Source organism: Podarcis muralis, chromosome 6 (genome assembly GCF_964188315.1).
Source record: "Podarcis muralis chromosome 6, rPodMur119.hap1.1, whole genome shotgun sequence".
Lineage (NCBI taxonomy): Eukaryota > Metazoa > Chordata > Lepidosauria > Squamata > Lacertidae > Podarcis > Podarcis muralis.
Window position 1 is genome coordinate 9,366,091 of NC_135660.1, and position 21,663 is coordinate 9,387,753.

The 21,663-nt window shown below is 44.6% G+C and overlaps 1 protein-coding gene across 1 annotated transcript; it reads left to right on the top strand.

The window, feature by feature from the left end:
* Positions 1 to 260: 260 nt before the first annotated feature.
* DCUN1D1 (defective in cullin neddylation 1 domain containing 1) lies at positions 261 to 20,014 on the top strand. The gene is made up of 7 exons (XM_028731654.2): positions 261 to 449; positions 10,372 to 10,588; positions 11,434 to 11,602; positions 12,590 to 12,720; positions 13,841 to 13,923; positions 14,597 to 14,693; positions 16,209 to 20,014. The coding sequence occupies exons 1-7, from the start codon at positions 447 to 449 to the stop codon at positions 16,286 to 16,288; spliced, it is 780 nt and encodes a 259-aa protein (XP_028587487.1). The 5' UTR covers positions 261 to 446; the 3' UTR covers positions 16,289 to 20,014.
* The last annotated feature ends 1,649 nt before the right edge of the window (positions 20,015 to 21,663 follow it).

The window sequence follows — 21,663 nt, forward strand, 5'->3', positions numbered from 1 at the left end:
CCACATAGGTCACCCCACTGAGCTCTCGCTGCCCCCCCGGGAGACCCCAATCTCCGCCCACCTTATTTCAGGCCCCTAAATGTATGGGGGTGGGGGGGGGTGTCATGATCTCTTGCCCCCCCCAAAAAAGAGCCTTCCTCAGAGGCTTCCGCGCGCGTGAGGAGAAGCCCCCCCTCACGGCCTATTCCCCCGCCCCCCCCCCTCGCGCCTCTCCTCGCCGGATCCCCGGCCGGCCGGGCGCCGTTCTCGCTCTCCTCACACCGGTCGGTCTCGGCCCGGGGCGGCCCCGCCGCAGTGCGCATGAGCGGGTCGGCGGCGGAAGGCAGGGCCCGCGAGGAGGAGCCCCGGGAGCCGCCGCCGCCGCCGCCACCGACCCTCCTCCCGCCTCCTCAGTGTCCGCCTCAGCCGGCCCGGGAGGGGAGAGAGGCCCGCGCGCAGCCCCCACCATGGTGAGGCCCTTCGGCCCCGGCGGGGAGGGAGAGCGGGCGGAGGGAGGAAGCGCCGCCATCGCCTGGCAACGCGGGGCCTAGTCGGGGTGGGGGGGGGGAGAGAGAGAGAGTCGGGGGGTGCAGGGGTTGAGGGGGGGGGCCGCTTCGGCGCCGGTGAGAAGCAGCCCGGCCCTCACCCACTTCCCACAAGCCGCCTCTGCTGAGAGGGTGGGGGGCTTTGAGATATAGAGGCTGGGGGTCGGCCCTGGTGTGGAAATCCACCTCCCACCCCCCTCAGGGAGCTGAAGTGGGGGTGGGTGGGGGGATTTTGGGGGGTGCCCCGTTGGGGTGTATGGAGGGGCTCCAAAGGGTTTGCGTGTGGCTGGGCTTCAGGGGTTTCTGTATATGATGTGTCAGGGAGGTTTAGGGTTATTTTTCTCTTCCCCCCCCCAAAAAAAAAACCACCTTGGAGGACTGGTGGGGTAACTGGTAGGGGGAGAAAACCCCCCCTGGGCATATGGGTGCTGCTTGATCTTGGGTGCCTGGGCCTCCTCTTCCTTGTTTCGCTTTTTTCTTTTTCCTTTTCCCTCTATCTCTCTCTCCAACCTGGGGGAAGCATCTCTCTCCTCCTCTCTCTCTTTGCATGCTGCACCTATCTCTGTTTGCAGTTGCGATTCGTGGAGACACCTCTTTTGTTGCGGTGTGTGTGCGCACGTGTGCATGCAAGCAGGCGGGTACTCCAGAGAGGGTTAGCTGGGGTTAGCCTGGTTTCAGCTGAAGCTCCCCCAACTGCCTCGTGGCACCTCAAAAGACAGTTTCAAACCCTGCGAAAGCGTCTGTGGGCAGCAGCAGCAGCAGCAGCTGCATGGTGGTTGTCCTTAACTGGCAGTAGGGGTGGCATCCTGGCACTTTGTCCTCCAGCTCTGCCTTGTGGCTCTGCAGCACGTCATGAGGCTGGTGCCCAGGAGTTGCCGCTCACTACAGGGCAGGACCTGGAAGAGAAAGTGGATGAAATGTGCTTGTTGCCCTCTGCGGCCCCCAGCCAAAAACTGCTTCAGAGTGACATAAATGACCTATGGAAAGGCCCATTTTGCCAACCGACAGCTCCATAACCCAGCGGTTGCTCACTTGCAACAACTGGCCGCCTGATAGACAAAGGGGCTGAGCCCTGCTATGAACCCAGATGCCAACTCTGCTCTCCTGTATTGTGTCAGGTGGTGCTATTGCAGGACGTAACGCCAGTAATTCCCCTTAGGGGCTTGCTTGCTTGCTTGCTTGCTTGCTCATCCTGTGATGCGAATGTGCCATCACCTCTCATTAATGCCTTTTCGTTATTCACGTAAAAGAAACAGGTAGATGCCCAAAAAAAGACAGAGGGGAAAACGATACTGAAAAATGGAAGTGTTCAGAAGGTAGTGGGAGAGAATCTATTGCTCACCTCAGAATCGCCACATTTCAACAGAAGACTCCAAAGTGAGGCTCCGGTTTGAAATTGATGCACGACAGTTTATGAGCAAATTCGGTTCAGGTTGATTTAAGCTTGACTGGACCACAGCTTTTCTTCCCACTCCAGATGTTAAATTAGCATAGTGCACCTAGAAAGATATTGAATAGTACCACCACTGACTGCTGTTGTGAACCGTTTGCAAACTTGTTGCTATGCTGCCACTTGGATATCATCATTTTGACGTGTGTGTGAATGTGAATGATTGCATCCCATGCTGTCCTTCTCTTCTTTGCAGTCCCCCTGTGCCAGTGTTCATGCCATTTATGGGAGTGGGGTGTGCAGAGGCAGCACAGGGAAGGGGGATTCCTCCCCCCCCCAAAAAAATGCCTTCTTCCCTCTTTCATTCACAGAAAGCTTTATTGAATCAAAAAGCTTTCCATGAAAGGAAGGACAACATTTGATACATACTATATACTATATATATCTGAGGAATAATCTCAGGTAACTGCTGAGTAATCTTTTATGCATCTGTTGGAATGAGATCCAGTTCACAAAAGCTTAAAACCATAGAAATCTGTTAGTCTTTAAAATGCCACAAGACTGCTTGTGAATGCATGTTTCATTTATGTTTCTCTGTGTCACAAATTTTTTCTTGCTTATGAGGCAAGGAAACCATATCAACCATATTTATTCAGATGTAATCCCTTCTTTCGTGGGGAAAGCATTTTAAGACAATAATCATATGCACACTTACTTTAGGAGTCTGTCTCATTTAGATTGGTAGCTCTTACTTCCAGGTTGTTGTTGTTGTTGCTGCTGCTATTATTTATTAAATTTATATAATGCTGTTCATCCGAGGATCACAGAGCAGCTTCAGATATGTTTGTTAGAATAGGGTTGTAAGGTGCAGTCATCCGTATTTACCTTTTAGGCTAGATTTTAAACATCATGCTGAAAGGCTTCAGTTTTCATACCATTTTTTTTGCCATTAGAAATCCTTACTAAAAGGCAAGCAGAAGAGGAATAGATTTTAAAAAATGATTTTCTAGGTAAAATTATTTTACAGATAATAAGTGTTGGAAATGTAATGAAACTGAAGGTACCTTTTATCACCTTTGGTGGACGTGCCCGAAGATTAAGGCTTTCTGGGAAATGATATATAATGAGATGAAAAAGGTACTTAAATGTACCTTCCCTAAGAAACCAGAGGCCTTTCTCCTGGGCATTGCCTGCCAATTGGTGTCAAAGAAAGACAGGACATTCTTTTTGTATGCCACAACAGCAGCAAGAATTCTTATTGCAAAGTATTGGAAGACACAAGATTTACCCACTCTGGAAGAATGGCAGATGAAGGTGATGGACTATATGTCATTGGCTGAAATGACTGGCAGAATCCGTGATCAGGGGAAAGAGATGGCGGAAGAAGAATGGAAGAAATTTAAAATCTATCTTAAGAAATATTACAAAATTGATGAATGTTAAAGTGTTGAGGTTCTTTAGAAAGATAAGGAGATTACAGCGATAAAAGATTAAGTTAAAGAAAAGAATAATGAAGGAATATATTTGAGAAGTCTAAAGTTAGGATTTGCTGAAAAAATTTTTAAATTTTGGATGCAGAAAGGGGAGGTTTGGGGGAGTCCGAGATGTAAGGTTTATGAAAAAAAAAGGTTATGAAATTATACATGTTTGTTTGTCTTTTTATTTGTTTGTATTGTGTATAAAAAATTGTAAAATTAATAAAAAATTTATAAAAAAAAAATAAAATTATTTTACAGAATTTATTCAAGTTAATGGGATTGTTCCATAGTAAGTCGCTTGAAAATTGTAGCCATGGTAATTTAGTTTACATAAATTTAGTTGATTCGTGGGCTTCTGAAGTTCTTTCAGGTACTTTAGCCTGTTAAGCGGTTTGAGAACTTCTAACTACTGGCTTCCTCTGCCACATTGCACAGGCTTCAGGAAAACATCATGCAAGATTCTTCAGGAAATACAGTGAGTGTACCGAGGCTCCTGAACTACTCAAGGTGTTTTGAGTGCATTTAACTTTGGCCTCACAGCACACACACCCAGGATGTTTTCTCCTTAAAACTAATTTATTGCCTTTGCACAAATCAACACCCAACTTCCTGTGAGGAGACTAACACAATGGAGCACTTACCCAGTCTAAATATAAGCTGTGGCAAGGCATATTTATACTGTAATAAGTGTCTCAAGAGGTGTGGGACACCTTCCTCTATAAATAGTTGGGCTAAAGAACTAGAAAATGATTGGATATGTCATCTGGACTTGACATGTTTGGATATATAATTAGGTTCCAAGTTTGTTCTTGCTATCATAAGTTGGTGTTCTTCAGTAAATGTGGGCCAGTAAATTGAAGCTGAATCTTGAAAAAATAGAGGTGCTGTTCTGCGTTCTGAGTTCTTGAGTGTGGAAGATGGGAAGGCGGCCTATTTTTGATGGGATTGCAGTCATCTGAAAGGTGCAGATCTGTAGCTTGGGGGTGTTCCTGGATCTAGCACTGTCACTGGAGGCTCAGGTGTGCCTTTTTCCAACTCTGACTGTTTTGCCCCTCATGGATAGAGATGACTTGGCCACTCTATTGCACCTTCTGGTAACCTCTGGATTATACTGTTGCAATGCATTTTACTTCAGGCAGCCCTTGAAAACAATTTAGAAACTTTAGCTGGTTCAAAATGTGGCAACCAGATTACTGGCCAGGGTTCCTCTTAAAATGTCATATAAACCCTATTTTAAAACAGCTGCACTGGTTGCCAGTGTATGAATTAGGCCCCAGATATATGAATGAATACACACACACACAGTCATACCTCAGGATAAATACGCTTCAGGATAAGTATTTTCGGGTTGCGCTCTGCAGCGACCCGGAAGTAACGGAGCGTGTTACTTCCAGGTTTCGCCGCTCGCGCATGCGCAGATGGTCAAAATGATGTAACGCACAGAAGCGGCGAAACGCACAGGCGTGCTGTCGCGTCTTACGTTCCACTCAGGATGCGAACGGGGCTCCGGAACGGCTCCCGTTCGCATCCCGAGGTACCACTCTCTCTCTCTCTCTATATATATACACACACACACACACACACACACACAGAAAAAAACACACACCAACCGCTACTTACATGCACAATCACACCACCACCCTGCACAAATAAACTCCGTAGCCAAGACTCTCATCTCCAGAACCAAACGCCTGGCTGACAAAGACCACTTGACAACTGAGTTACAGAATCTCTCAAATGTGTTAATTGCCAATGGATACCAGCAAAACAGGGTTACGAAGCTAATCCAAAAAGAAACACCCCCCAAAAACCAAGACACAGAAGAAAACAATGGCATGGCCCTCCTTCCTTATATCAAGGGCACTACAGATAAAATTAGCAAAATCCTCCATAAACACAATATCAAAACAGCCTTTTGCGCCAACCAAAAGATAGCCAATATCCTCAGAAACCCCAAGGATAAAATCCAGTTGGAAAACCAAGGGGTCTATGAAATACCCTGCAAAGTCTGCCCAGCCACGTACATTGGACAAACAAACAGACGAATAAATGCACGTATCGCAGAACACAAGAATGCCGTCAAAAAAGAAGAAAAAACTTCCTCTCTTTTCCAACACATGAAAGAAACAGGACACGAAATTAATTTTGCAGATTCCAAATTGCTCTCTAACATGGAACATCACCACAAGAGAATAATCATGGAAGCCATCGAGATAGAGAAACACCCTCACAACATGAACAAGCGTGACGACACATCCCGCTTGCCAGACATCTGGAAATTAGCCCTCCCCACAAAAACTGACACCAGATCCAGAGGCACACAGAACGCCATCACCAATCAACCACACCAGACCCAAACCCAGACCCTCTCCACAGATAAATTACAGACACCATCCAGTAGCCAAACCATGGTGGCACCTCCGGATGCTGCACCCCCCTGCAATCCCTACACAGATCTGGCTGGCACAGGCCACAAAACCACAGCTCGCCCCTATACACGAAGCCAAGCCAGAGCACAACTAATTGCAGTACAGCCATCTTCTCAGAAAAACTCTTCACAAAGTTCAAGAGGTCAAGACACAAAGGCTTTAGCAACTAATCCACACCTAATGACCCACCTAAGTGGTACTCAGGATATCACTCAAGAAATCACTCAAGATATCCCTCAAGCAATTAAGGAACAAAAGAAGAAAAGGCACACTAGCCTGGGAACTTCCTCTCGGCCCAGAACATTGGAGGCTATACACCACACCTCCTCAACAGTATTTATAGGAACTCAAACACTGAGATCCTGCTCTGTTCCAGTAACAAGAAGCCGAAAGCACCAGCCTGAAGATGACGAGTGAGACCTCGTCGAAACGTCGCCCAGACACCCCAACTTTTACACGGGAAGACACCCGAGGACACCAAAACCTGCATTCCTATACCCGTGAAAATCTACGAAAGCATATATATATATATATATATATATATATATATATATATATATATATAGTGTAGCCAGTAGTTAGACCATTGTGCCAAATGGTCTAGCCCAGGGGTCTGCAACCTTTAAGACAAAAAGAGCCACTTGGACCCGTTTCCGAAGAAAAAAAACACTGGGAGCCGCAAACATGCGCACCGCTGCCCTCCGATCTGACAGCGGGCGGGAAGGTGACGTCGGGACGGTGCGTGACTAACGGTGCGTGACGTCGGGACGGTGCGTGACTGTACATCACAGCCAGTACAGTGCCCGCCACAGTGGGGAGTGTCGGGGCGCACAATGTGCCTCTTCCCCTTGCTAGTATCCGCCCCGGAGCCGCGGCAAAGGTGTAAAAGAGCCACATGCAGCTCCGGAGCCGCGGGTTGCAGACCCCTGGTCTAGCCAGTAGTTAGAAGTTCTCAAACCGCTTAACAGGCTAAAGTACCTGAAAGAACCTCAGAAGCCCACTAATAAACTAAATTTATGTAAACTAAATTACCATGGCTACAATTTTCAAGCGACTTACTATGGAACAATCCCATTAACTTGAATAAATATATATTCACACTGCCTTCATCCAGAGGGGCTTTTCTTGGTAGTTTTACCGCCCTCAGGATTGAGAGGAATGGCAGCCCAGGGAAGGACTTTCTTTGTAGCATCACCCAAATTGGGGAACTCCTTTTGCACAGAGGTTATGTTCTCGGGTTGGTGCATAGACATAAAAGCACATGAACAGTCTTACCTTCTGGAGCCAGTGTGCCAAATGGTCTTTGCCCTCAAGCAAGGCAGAGAGCTTTAAAACTCCCACTCTCTGGTAGGCTTTGCTAGATCTTGTGGGGCCATTGGAGATCTTGCGAGAGCCTCCCAGAACATTGTAAGAAAACCAGAGAGCTTAAAAGTTCATTCTGGCATCAGACCAGTGCCATATAGGCACATCAGCAACAGCAGTTTGGTCACAGTATGGGGGTGATGATTACCGCTCTGTTGTCCTCAACACCTGTTCATGATACTGCGTTTTGGGATTGTTCACTGATATTTAAAGAAATGTAGCCCCATTGAAAGTGGTTCCCAGGTACTGAAGTGCTGAGCGACATGGAGTTGCTGTTCAAAACGGCACTGTCCTTTCTCCCTTGTAACCTGCCACATCATAATGTCGGCATGCAACACATTTCTCTGCCTGCGCTCCACCCATTAAATGACAGGGACGGGGAAATACACAACACAGTGACATCACAACATGGCTAAGTGCTGATGAACACTATTGTGGGGAGTGGAGTGGAGAGACTTTAACAGGGAGGTCTTTCTTCTTTCTTCTTTTTTCTTTTTTTAACAGCAACACACCTGTTATATGTAGTTCCACTCCAAGAAGTTTCCTTAAGAGTGTTGAGGTAGCACACCAAAATGTCACTTCCTTAAAGCTGTGCTAAGGTGCCTTATGCCCATTGTTGAGGGCTGAGTTCCCAGCCTCACTGAACAGCCAGCAAGTAGGTGGTGCTCCTATATCTTATCACGTGTTTGTCAAAGGGAAAAGGTAAACAACCTGCCATTTTTTAAAATTTGTGTAGACAAAATTATGGAATTGTATTTTTCAGCTTCCTTTGTTTAAATTTGCTGTGGCTGGGATGCAAAGCTAGTTTGTTTGTTTGTTTGTTTATTAAACTTGTATACTGCCCTTCATCCATAGATACCAGGGTGGTTCACAAGAGAAAAATGCAAAATAGGCTAAGGTGGGCTTTAGTTTCTCAAGCAACAGCTCCCATGCTGCAAGGCAAACTGAGATGAGGTTAAAACGTAGTTTGTGATATGCCACTCTCTGTGTTTCCTGCTCTTTAAAAAAGGAAGGACAAAGGTCCCATGGGTCATTCCCAGACCCTTGGGCACACCTAAAGTAACTGTGGATTTTGGCCCTCATAATTAGATTTTCTGACTATCAGGGTAGAGTGGTGCCTCGCAAGACGAAATTAATCCGTTCCGCGAGTCTCTTCGTCTTGCGGTTTTTTCGTCTTGCGAAGCATGGCTATTAGCGGCTATTAGCAGCTTAGCGGCTATTAGCGGCTTAGCGGCTTTAAGAAAAAGGAAACAAACTCGCAAGAACTCACAAGATGTTTCGTCTTGCGAAGCAAGCCCATAGGGAAATTCGTCTTGCGGAACGACTCAAAAAACGGAAAACCCTTTCGTCTAGCGAGTTTTTCGTCTTGCGAGGCATTCGTCTTGCGGGGCACCACTGTACTATGGTCTGACTTTCTATAGAATGTTGGTATTTGCTTTCATGTGTTTGGGTACTTTTTGTGTGCATAGTTGTACAAACTTTGAGATCTTTTCCGTAGGTCTGTTCTGAGTACCCCTGAGTGCCTGTTGAGGTTTGGTGGGTGGGGATCTGGGCTAAGGTATTTCCCCCCCCCCCCCATGTGGTGGTGTCCCATCTCCGAGGTGTCAAGGTGGCAGCAAATTTGCTGTTTTCCAGGAGACAAGTCAAGAAGATGGTTTTTATTCTTCCATGTATTTGACAGGTTCATAGCTGTCAACGTTTCCCTTTTTTTTAAGGGAAATTCCCTTATTCCGAATAGGATTCCTCGCAAGAAAAGGGAAAAGTTGACAGCTATGCAGATGATCTCCTTTACTGCTTCTCACTGCTCTTTTTGGTTTAAATTGTAATTTTCTTTGTTGTATGCATGTTTGTCTTGTTAGCCACCTTGAATATTTATTGATAAAAAAGCAAGGGAGAATCTCTTCAAATAAACAATACACGATAGAAACATTTAATTGTTTTTTATGTACAGAAGCAATTAAAATAGGAATGCGTATAAATAAACTTGTAATATAGCATCTTTGTATAAGCTGAGAGACATGAATAGAAATTCAGTGAAGCTATATTCTGTTTGTACCATTTGTGGCTTTTATACTTGCCTTCTTAAGCCAGGGGAAAATAGGTAACTATAGATAGATGTGGATTCTTATCACAGTCGTAATGTCTGAAACCACTTGCTTTATCATGTGACTGTTTGGTGTAGTTTCTCCATCAGATGATGCTATCGTATGGCCTTGTTTACTGGCTATGAATCTCCATTAGTCAGGAAGCCAAATTAATTGTTGTGTGATAATGGAGCAAATACACCAACAATTTGCAATACTGGAGACTGTGCCAGGCTGTTAGCAATAAGGCTTCAGGGAAGGTATAGGCTGTGATCTAAAGGGACATATGCATATGCTTCCTGCATGCTCCTGCATTTTTGCATTTTCATTGCAACCTCACATAGCTCTTATACAACACTTCTTCCCCAAGTTCAGCCAGTAGTTTGGGGGATTTGGTGTGAGAACAGTTTATAGGAGACCTGCCAGTAGTGTCTGCCTAGTGCTGAAACCTGTTGGGCAGGTTTCCCTTCTAACTGCTCTCCTGGAAACTGACATATTTGGATGCATGTGTGTCTCTTTGTGTCACAGCTGTTGTCCCCTCCTAAGCCCTGTAATGTGCTTTCTGTGGAACATTTAGAACCGTGGTTCTCAACCTGTGGGTCCCCTGATGTTGTCAGACTACAACTCCCATCATTCCTAGCCAGCATGACCAGTGGTCAGGGATGATGGGAGTTGTAGTCCAACAACATCAGGAGACCCACAGGTTGAAAACCACTGGTTTAGAGGATCTGCCATGAGTGTTTCTGTGGCTGCTACATCCTCCCTATCACAAAAGAGCGGGACACATCCATGAGCCAAGTTGCTGGTTGTCTCAAATAGAAAGGAGAGCCATCACACAATGTTTTATCCTTGATTCTGTTGCATAGCTTGTTTGTTGAACTTGTGAGCTGCTTTGGGCACCATTGAGCTTGGAATTAAATTCTTAATTAGAAGGAGTTGAACACCACAGGTAGGCTTTCTGTATGTCCACCTTAATTCTCTATCAGGTACCATTCACTTGAGGAAAGTGGCCCTTTTGAGCTACAGGTTGAAGTTGGATATTCCTCCTCAGGTGCTTCCACACGGGAGATCTCACTGTTCTTGTGTTTTCTGATACTTTTCTAGAACAAGCTGAAGTCATCACAGAAAGATAAAGTTCGGCAGTTTATGATCTTCACACAGTCCAGCGAAAAGACCGCAGTGAATTGCCTGTCTCAGAATGACTGGAAGCTAGATGTTGCAACAGATAACTTTTTCCAAAACCCTGAACTGTATATACGAGAAAATGTTAAAGGATCATTGGACAGAAAGAAGTTAGAACAGCTATATAATAGATATAAAGGTAAGTATAGTGCAGTTTTCCTTTTCCTTTTCAAAAAGACGTGTTATATGCATCTTTTTGCTGGCAATAGATTCCATTTGGAATCCAGGCCAGAAACTTGAGTTTCAGCTGTTGCCAGAACAGACCAAGAACGCAGTGCCCTATAAGCATTGCAACAAAGGCTACCCTTTATTTATGACATTTTTATCCCACCCTTCCTCTAGGCAGCTCAGGGTGGGAAACATTCCCCCACCATCCCACATTGTATCCTTGCAACAACCATGTGAGGTGGGTTAGACTGAGAGATGGTTAAAGGGTCTTAAGGTGAGTGTCATGGCTGAAAGTAGATCTGGAGCTGGGTCTTCCTTCCGATTGCTACACAGATGCTTGTTCTTGCCATCATGCTGCTAGACTTACTGGCAGAGCTTCTGGGTTGCCCAGTTTGTTCTCATCCTCCCAGGCAATCATTTGTCAAGCCATCTCATCAACCCTGAGACACAGGAAAGCCTTCCTTTTCCTTCTCCCGAGAATCTTTTGTCCTGGACTGCATTTTAACTCCTCTTCACAGAGGTAAAATCCAGTCCTTCAGGGAGCACATTGGGTTGAGTCATGCTCTCTTTCTTGAAATGGGAATAAGTGACCCACCTTCCAATGCAATTGTGATTGCAGGTAAGATGAGGTTTGCAGAGGGAACACACTTAAAACAGCGCATAAAAATGAATGCTATGTAGCAACTGACAGCATTTAATGGCCTTAGGAAGCAGGTTCTTGAACGAGTGCTCGGCTGCCATACCTTTTATTATAAATGGTTTCAAAAAGACGGAGACTTCCATTCATTTTATTTTGTTTCCCTCTTATACTCCAAGATCCTCAAGATGAGAATAAAATTGGCATAGATGGCATACAGCAGTTTTGTGATGACCTTGCACTTGACCCTGCCAGTATTAGTGTATTGATCATTGCCTGGAAGTTCAGAGCTGCGACGCAATGTGAATTTTTAAAAACGGAATTCATGGATGGGATGACAGAACTAGGGTAAGTGCTCAACAACTCTATGAAAGTAGGCGGGCCATGCTATTCTGTTCAAGGAAAGGTTTGTACTTCCATGCTTGAAGCAGAATCTTACGTAACTCAGGAAGAGCCATTCAAACTCTTATCTGGTGGAGGAATGTGTATTATGTGTTTGTGTCTCTATGAATGAACACAATTTATTTCACACACACTTGATTTCCCAGTGCCAGCCTCAGGTGCAGCTTTGCAGTAGCATCTCTGGGCTCCTTTCAATGCCATGCAAAGGGCTCCTGGCAGCTCCCTCAGTCCCCACGAAGCTCCTAGGAAATCATACACACTGCTACTTTCAACTCTGTAAAAATATAGGTCTGGGCCATATGCTGAAATTTAAAACAAAATGCTCCATGCAAATCTTCAGCTACAAGGCATTCAAACTATCTGATACATACATTTGCTCAGTGTTTTGTCTTCTAAATGCCAATAAGCATGTCGATGCAAGGTTCGATTGAGGTATGAGGGAGCACAGATGGTGTATTTGAGCATGGCATTCTTTGCGCTCCTGATAATGCATTTCTTTGAGACCTTGTCTGTTCACAAGAACAACTCACCATCTGCCAGATTGTTGAGATTAAAAAGCCTGTTTTCAAATGTTGCCCCTTCCCAGCTGTGGTATTTTGCTTGATTTTTCTTTGGTGATGTTTGCCGCTGTAATCGTATCCATAGATTTGAACAGAAGAGGAGTTGGTGCCCAAAGGGGGTTTCTTGTATTTCTTGGAGAGGTGGCCTCAGCCTCTGCCTCCCAGGAAAGTTCCGCAAATGTGTTGGTGATAATGTATTTTCAGCACCGCTTAATAGAAAAGAGAGCTTCAGGAATGATCAGGCTATATATATGTGACATTACTTTTAGTAATGCCATTTTACAAAGTATTTAGAACATGATCCTAAACTAATGCACAGATAAACTTTTGTGTTTGTTTGTTTTTTAAACCAAATAAATAAACCCAACAACAGATGTGACAGCATAGAAAAACTAAAGGCCCAGCTTCCAAAAATGGAACAAGAATTGAAAGAGCCAGGAAGATTTAAGGATTTTTATCAGTTTACCTTCAACTTCGCAAAGAATCCGGGACAAAAAGGTTTAGGTATGTATGCCAATATTTCCTTGTACAGAAGTGAGTGATCCAAGTCAGGGTCCATATTGGGCTACAGCTGCAATTGAGGAGAGAAAGCACCCCTTGCCTCCAAAGTGGTGTTTACACATTGAGATTACCCTAGTAAGCTTCCCTAAGCAAACATATCTTCTTGGGAAAGTGTCCTGATACTTCGGCATGCTTGCGCACTGGAGGACTGCCGATAAGGTTGGTTCGTTCAGTAGTGTTTCTAAGTTCTCTTTTCCCAAAAGCATTTTCAATTGACAGGGAATTGTAAGAATTATAACAAATAAGCTGTATTTGAATCTTGGTATAGTTTAGGAGGGACGCAGGTGGCGCTGTGGGTTAAACCACAGAGCCTAGGACTTGCCGATCAGATGGTTGGCGGTTCGAATCCCCGCGACGGGGTGAGCTCCTGTTGCTCTGTCCCTGCTCCTGCCAACCTAGCAGTTCGAAAGCACGTCAAAGTGCAAGTAGATAAATAGGTACCACTCTGGCGGGAAGGTAAACGGCATTTCCGTACGCTCCTCTGGTTCGCCAGAAGCGGCTTAGTCATGCTGGCCACATGACCCGGAAGCTGTACGCCGGCTCCCTCGGCCAATAAAGCGAGATGAGCGCCGCAACCCCAGAGTCAGTCACGACTGGACCTAATGGTCACGGGTCCCTTTACCCTTTATAGTTTAGGAAGCAGTCTTTGTCACAGCGTGCAAAGCTGTCCAGGAGGAGGGAGGGAGAAGGTGATGCCGCATTGAACACGGGCAAACTCCTGCCTGCACGCTGCCTTTAATATCTTGAGGAAAGGGCGGATACCCAGGATCAGGACTGGGAAGCCTCGGGCCTTCCAGATGTGGCTGGACTATGACTTCCATCATCCCTGACCATTGGCCAGACTGGCTGGGACAAACAGGAATTGGAGCCCAACCACATCTGGAGAACCACTCATTCCCCAGCCCAAGATCCCGAAACACTCTTAAGTGTTACTGTACCTAGAGAGTGTTCTTTGCAACCCTCACTTTTACTGTGCAATTCCCGAACAGGTGTGTCTGGACAAGGGGGGGAGGGGGAAAGCCTCAATTACTTATTTAATTACCCATTTTCTTTAATGTTGCAGACTTAGAAATGGCCATCGCCTACTGGAATTTAGTACTTCATGGACGATTTAAATTCCTAGACTTGTGGAACAAATTTTTATTGGTAAGCGCAAGTATGAATTGCCTCATTAGTAATGACTAAGTGCCCAGTTCTGGGAGGTTCTGCACCCTGACTCTTCCCTACGGGTCCTAGATCAACAACCTTTGCCGCATGTGGCATTTGTCAGCTAGCTAGCAGCCCACCAGCCAAATCCACACTGTAGATAACCAGCAGCTTTCCTGCCCCAAAACCTTTTTTGATTTTAAAACTTGAAGGAAAAGGGTGTTGGGATGACAACCAAAAGCAGAAATCCCAAATGGCATTCTTTTAAAAAAGGATTATTTTGGATATCTCTTAGAGAATTATTTTGGGGGTTCCCCCCCGACCCACCATGGTTCTAAAGCCTTTGGGATTTGCAGCTGTGTAAGGCGCCTGACTGGCTTTGCTGCAAAAACGGGCCTGGTTGGTGGGCTGTGTTTGACTTCACAGGTCATATGCAAACATGCCGTGGTGCTGCAGGTTTTGTATCTTGAGCCACTAGCCCAGTCTGTTCTTATTGGCAGTATCTCCCAAGGAATAAGAACTGGATTCATAGCCAGTCCTAAGGGCCTCTCAGCTGGAGACTGAAGCTGGGACATTCTGCATGCTCTTCCATTAAGACAAAGCCTTTCCTCTGGCCCTTCCAGGGATGTCATGTGTAGCTAATGCTTTTCACACTCTGATCTCCCTCAAACAGGAACATCATAAAAGATCTATACCAAAGGACACTTGGAACCTTCTTCTAGACTTCAGCGCGATGATCGCAGATGATATGTCGAATTATGACGAGGAAGGTAAACTTGCTATTTGTTCCTCTTGGGGCACTTTGGCCTGTGTGGAGTGCTCTGTCCCCAAGAAGCTTCTCTCCCTAAGTGATCCTGCTTTTGCCCTGGACCTTCCGTATTTTCCTGTTGGCTTCCCCTCCTACTATAATTTTCAATTCGTTGGAAATCCCTGATATCATAAGGGGCACAGTGGGTATTAAAACAGTTTTCTGGAAAAATAAAGCCGCTCATTTCTTGCATATTCTGAGCTCAATCCAGGACTCGAACAATTCTAGTCATTGCCATCCTCATAGTGACTACGGATCTAATTCTGGCAAGCCAGCCTCTCCACAGCAAGGAACACCTGCTGCTGTTTCCACTATTGAGTTGCTTCTCCTCTTACGCTGCTCAGTTGGGTTGCCAGGCTGGCCCCCGCACCACTGAATCTGCCGCACCTCCGTGTCTGATTGGCTGAACTTGCAACCATGTGTGACTTCCCTTTCTGCTTGCCCTTGAATGTTTTGCTCAGCTCCGCACACTTGCTCTCTTCCCGTCCCTTGGGCGCGAACGAGGAGCTGCCTGTTTCTGCATGAGCGAAAAACCAAGATGGCGGGGTGAAAGACAGCTCTGAGCTGTGTACAGCAGGGGTGGGAGATCTTGTTCAGTTTGAGGGCTGCCTTTCCTTCTTAGCCACCTTCCTTCCAGGGGCCACTTGGCAGTAGTGGGTGGGAGCAGATGCGGATGAAGCAATGAAGGTGAACTGTACCTTCATATAGTGGGCAATCTCTGCACATGCTCCCCACTCCGGCCAGGCAAACGAGGCATTTTCAGAACACAATCCAGCCAGGAGTAACACCCCATGAAAGGAGCGAAGTAGGACAATGGGTGGTGGTCCAGGGAGACTCTCAAGGATCAGATAGAGAGACTTGGAGCATCTTTATAAAGAGGAGTGCAGAAAACAGGGTGGGGGGGAGCAAGCCTTGTAAACTTCTCTTTTGTGCTGGGCAGGGGTAGGGCTGCACTTGCTTGGCAGGGAAAGGCACTCTGCCCACGTTTCGAAGCTTTTTAAATATAACCCTGCTGGCCTATTGCTTGATCCAAAGATCTCCTTCTGCAGCAGGGTGCTGCGTGTGGCTCTGTGAATGCTAATCTTTCTTTTCTTTTTTAAATTGTATAAAAAAATCCCAAAATTAGCATATCCAAGAAAAAAACTTAGCATTCCATCTTGTAGAAACTTGTATAAAGTTTTCTGACTAACTGCTCTCACTTTTTAAAAAGTGTGTGTCAAAGAGTGGCTGTCCCAGGATTAAAAATTTTAAGATTTTTAAAATTATTATTAAATGATGAAAATAAAAATACTGGCCAAAACTGAAGGGCTGTTCTGAGGTAACAATGCATGTGAAGAGCTTGGAACACATAAAATGCTAAATATTTTCTGGTGACATTTTCTTGTAACAGCTAGGGGGGCAAATTATAGCCCCCAACTCTTCAGATAAGGCATTCTGCAAGCTTAATAATTCCACCCCTCTCCCTCTTTTCTTCCAGGGGCATGGCCTGTTCTTATTGACGACTTCGTGGAATTTGCACGCCCTCAAATTGCTGGAATAAAAAGTACGACAGTGTAGTGCTAAATGAACCTTCTAGAATGTACATAGTCTGTACAAAATAAACAACCTGGGGGAAAATTGCACAGTCAATTTCTGCTGACTGACTGAACAGGACTGAAGACCAATCCTCAAGAAATAAAGGCTGGGGGTTGAGTCAAACCTTTAAGGATCTACTTTGGACCATATCAGACGATGGGTGGTTTGGGCTTCTCATCTAGCCTGGGCCAGCCTTGCCCATTTGAAAACTCCAGCATTGTGGATATCATTCTTTTTCTTTTTTTAAAAATGAAGCACCCTAATCCTTTCCATAAATCTTAAAATGCTTTTTGGATTTTTTTTTTTTTAAATTTCTTGTTCCTCCTAAAGGCACATGCTGTCTTCACCAAGCAAAATCTTTTGGCGTAATAATTTCACAGATCAGCATCGCAGTCTGTTTCAGAAAAGCTTCGAGTAGCACACCTTTGGGCTAGCTGCAAAGACTTTGCCGAGAATATCCTAAAAGAGTGATTCGTTGGATCTGGTTCCGTACGGTCCGTTCACAGCTATTGTCTATGTGAGTGGCAAGGGGTTTCTTTGCTTTGTTCTAAAGCAAATGTCAAAAATACCCTGGCAAAAGGTCTGGGCTTTTCTGCCCGCCAATATCGGGCTATCCAGCTATGTAGCTGCTTGACTGAAGTTCTGTTGTGTCTAACAGTGAATGCTGCTGAAACGCAGGACAGATACGGCGCTCAACAGTATCCATATTTTAATAATCTAGTCGGAAACACTGGGTGCCTAATGTTGAAAGGTGAACCATCCTTTAGGGCCCCAATCCTCAGTAGCTGGGCCATGTGAATCTTGCTAAGTCTCTGCCTCTTGCTTCTTGCTGTCCCCCCTGCCCACACTCAGTGGCTTCCCTTGTCTGCCAGCACTCCAGCCGTTTCTTTGCAATGCCATGCATGCAGAGAAAAAGAGGCAGGGCCTGGAATACCTTTGCCCACCTAAATTAGTGATACCCTCTCCAACACCACGCCCTCAGTAGACTGTCTTGCAGCTAACTTGGACGACACCATTCCAGGGCGGCAGGGGTGTCCACCTTCTTCAGGGAATTGGGGCACTTACCATTACCCCTCAATCCTTGGGGCGAAGTATCATGGGTCATGTTATTTCTAACTTCCAAGAGTGGGGTGGGGTTTTCTGATAGAAAGACCAGCAGGATTCATCCTAGAATGTGGGTGATAAGTTGCTCACAACTGCTCTTAGTTACCCAATAAAATTTTTTGTAGCATCTCTTTGTCCAGGAAATCTTTCCCGCCCCCATTAACTTCTACTGAAATGTTAAAACTTGAATACAGTACTGAATTTATAATGTTTGCTACACAATACATAGAATCCTTGATTAGGGCCAACAGAGGTTTTTGATCGTGGGTATAACAATGAGTGTGATATGCATTTTCTTCTATACTTGATGGTTTGAGCCATTAATACAAAATTTTTATGATGTTAGCGGTACTGACATTATGGTCCACGTCCTTCATCGGTGACAGGCAACTTACCATATTAACCGCAAATCGCTGTGGTTGTCAAAACAGAGGGATCCCTACTCCGAGCAAAAGTTCTGCCAGGCTCTAGCACATAGACACCTTGAGCAAGCAGGAACGCCTCAATTCATTTTTGCAATCGTGGCCACAGAAATCCCTGTGCGAGGTTATTGCTCGCACAAGAGCTCTCCTGCTTAAGTGAAGCCTTTGTGTGAGCTCCAGACTTGCTGGGTTCACAAGTTTATCTTTCCCAAGCAAGTACATAGTATAGCATAATCTGGCCAAATAGGTTAAGCACTATTAGTGGGAGAGTCTTAAGTGTATCGTTGACTCTTTAGTGGTGCTTAACGTTGGCTGGGTCAGGCGAAAGAAATGTTTTGCTTAACCATGGTGGAGAAACTGGGAGTGCGCTTTGGGCTCATGAACCCCTCTTCCCTTTTAGCCGTGTGTAGCAATCCCATCTCCCCAATGCTTTTAAGATAGAGTTTGAAACGTAAGTGAAGGAGCTAGTTTGCATACCTTGGTTAAAGTTGACTACAGTATTGATCTTGGTTCAAGTGCCACACTAAACATGGTTAATAAAAGGAATGGGGAGAGATCTGGCATGGGAGAGAATTAGTGGGAGCCCCTGGGATCTCCCAGTCTTCCCCAGTGCCTAAGCAACGGGGAAACTTTGGCATCTGAACTGGGCTCCACTGCACTTCATCTGCTTCTACACTTGTGTCCAGTTCACAGAGTCTGGCTTTTCCTTTTGAGCCACGGCTTTAGTCCTTGTGTTTTTACATGGCAAAAGCAGCACTTGAAACGCCTTCTGGCTATAATGTCATGTAACTTCACGAGCGATACTAAGCTGTTTTCTGGAAATCATTTCGCAGAGGAAACATGAGTTGTTTTCCCCATCCGATATTAGAAGTCCTTTTCTAATCTTTAAAAAAAGGGAAAGTTCAGGCTTGGCATATTGTGTCCTATCTCATTTATCCATAAAATTAGAAAAGAAAGAAAGAAAACACTTATGCACATGCTAAATAATTTTAGGGAAGATACTTGAGTATTAAATTGCTTTATCTTTTTTAAAACCTGTATGAAGTTGTGAGAAAGGGGCTTCCCTTTTTCCCAGCTGTGCCCTTTTGGTAAAGCTCAGTCTTGTGTTAATTTAAGAAAACCATTAGATAAAAATTGGGAATCCCTTCTTCAGAAGCCAGTTTGCAAAGTCAAATATATTGCTTTACTGCTTGCATTGTTTCTTTTCTCTCTCTCGTGTAAATATCAGTGGAGACTTGAATTATGAAAACTACAAGGTGTGTGTGCTGTTTTCGGTCTTAAGAAAATTTGGGTACAGTTTTTTCAGAATGAGTCATTGATGTATGTATGCTGTGTATTTCTTGTGTTTTGGTGTTCTTTTTTTTTTCTTCAAATGAGATGTACTTAACTCTGTCCCTGTGGAGAAGGTTGGGGCATAAATGCTGTGCTGTTTTTTGTTTCTTTTTAAAGATAATTCCTTTTGCAATGTTGAGGCCTTTTCAACAAAATGGATTTTGCCATCAGTTTGGTACTACACAATTTATAATTACTGTGTAATTATAAAACTGCATTACATAAAGCATTGCTGTCTTAAGTAGCAGAGAAACTAAGGTTATTTGTGTGATCGCCTCTCTGAATTTTAAGAAGAGTGTTCAGTTCAACAGGCACAAACTGGTCAAATTTTCTTTTCAGTGGGAAGTGTGCTATCAAATAAGCGCTTGGTTGGATTGTGTCCAGTGGCAAGAGGTGTTTGGCTTATTGTTGGCTTGCTTCTGAATGTAAATGCCCAGCTCTTCGAGAGACTGAAAAATGCCCAAACTTTATGCCCATTAGTATGTGTGTGTTGATATTTTTTTTTTAAAAAAAAATTAAAAGTTGTGAACCTTTTAGGGTTGATAGTATTCATAAAATCAACCCACTCTTCAACTTGGCAGTAATCTTCCCCTTCACAAATCACTTTCTTTTGCCAAATATTAGAAAAAGTGAATGCTTAAACAAAATTCAAACCCTCGTATTTGATTTTTTTAATATATATATACCAATATGTAGAATTAGAAATACCTTGCTACATGAGAATATTTGGGAATCAAGGTTTTTATTTCAGTCACGTGATCAGAATCTGTAAGTTAAATTGTAACTACCTAGAAAAATCCCTTCGACAGACCAGAGGCAATAAAGTTCCGGCCCAGTTGTCATGGTGAAACTTTCTCATGAATTATTTTGTTTAAAAAACAATCCCAAACCTGATGCATTCTAAAAAAATTTTTTTAAGCAAAAGCAACTCATGGCAAGGAATGAGAAAGCAGAACCTTGCTAACAGCCTCCTGTTTGCCATGACGTGCCACGACTTTCTGGTTGCACAGTGAAGGGGTTTTTATTCCCAGCCGTGGCACATTGCTTTGAGATTACTTGGGGCGGGTGGGGGAGAGAGACTGAGGAACCTCCATGCTTAATGTGGTTGGTCCAAAAGCTACAGCATTTGTCTCTTGAACAACCTGTTAAATAAAGTAACTTATTTCTTAAAACTGTTCTCTGATGAAAATCCATTTGAGTAAGTTAAAAGACGATTCATATAGCTTTAAAAGCTTTAAGGTAACTTTTCTCACGGGTCTTGTTTTCAAGATGTGACGGGAATTTCCTGAGGGCTCTCCTGAGCAAGAGGAAGAGCAAGTTTAACTTAGGAACGTTTGACACATTACACAGAGGAGAGGCAGACCTCGATTTTGCCCTCGATTGTGCCATGAGAATAAACTCTACATGGCTTCTTAATGAATGTACCTACGTGCTACATGCATTTATATTTATATTTTGGGTGTACACCTAGAATTGACGTGGAGGTAAGGTTGCCACCCTATGCACCTCTGAATAAATACTTGTAGGAGTTAAGATTCTTTACACATGTTGTCCTTGCTGGAATCTAGTGAAGAATTGAGGTCCAGATCTCATCTGGGGAAAAAACCTTTTATCAGCAGTGTAATGTTACAAAATCAGCAGCTTCAAAGTATGGTGCACAAAGTTTCGATTTCTTGGCTTCCCCCAATTTGCGATTGCTATATTGATGCTTAGGTGCTTGTGAGCAAACTCTCCATTCACTAGATATTTAGAACACCCCCCCCCCAACCTAATTCCATGTGGGTGGCAAGGAAGGAGGAAATGGAGACCGCATTGCAGGGCCTTGCCCGCTGCCAGCTTTGTGTGCCAGGCGCCAGCACTTGGCCCAAGAGTTTTTATCCCTGCGCTTGAGTATCCCAAGAGGTCACCTCAATCTCTTCCTAGCGCAGCTTGACGGCGGGTGCTCAGGAGTCCAAACTGAGTAATTCAAGAGCATCATTTGCAATGCTTGCTACACCTGCAGCTGCCTTTGTGGTTGTATAGCAATTTCTGATTTGGGCAGGCAGGTTGATGTGTACTGGCCCTATTTTTCTTCTTCGATGAAAAGCACAATATAAGCCATGGCTATTTGCTGTGGTGGATTATTTGTGTAAATATAAAGCACTGTATAACAGGTTTAGTTTTTTTTTTTTTGGGGGGGGGGGTTGACCCGAGAGTGTAGGGTAACAAACAACAGATAATGGGTTATTGTTCAATGGGTGAATGCGTGCGCGTTAACACTAGCTGCTATTGCGGTGCATCCTAAAGAAAGCTTGCAAGTATTGCAGCCTTTTTAATGTGACTAAACAATAATCTAAACCAATGCGTTAAAATCTGCAGAGTAAGGATGGGGAGCTGTGGCCCTCCAGGTGTTAGAATCAAAAGGTTTGAAGGGCCCTTGGATTCAAGTGAGAGGCTACTGAAGCCTCATCCCTACTGTGGAAGCGCAATGAAACACACAAAACACTGGGAAAAGCTGCC

Coding starts and splice junctions, on each gene's coding strand:
- DCUN1D1 (XM_028731654.2), top strand. Junction 10,589..11,433: donor GCTATATAATAGATATAAAG/GTAAGTATAGTG, acceptor TTATACTCCAAG/ATCCTCAAGATGAGAATAAA. Junction 12,721..13,840: donor TCCGGGACAAAAAGGTTTAG/GTATGTATGCCA, acceptor TTAATGTTGCAG/ACTTAGAAATGGCCATCGCC.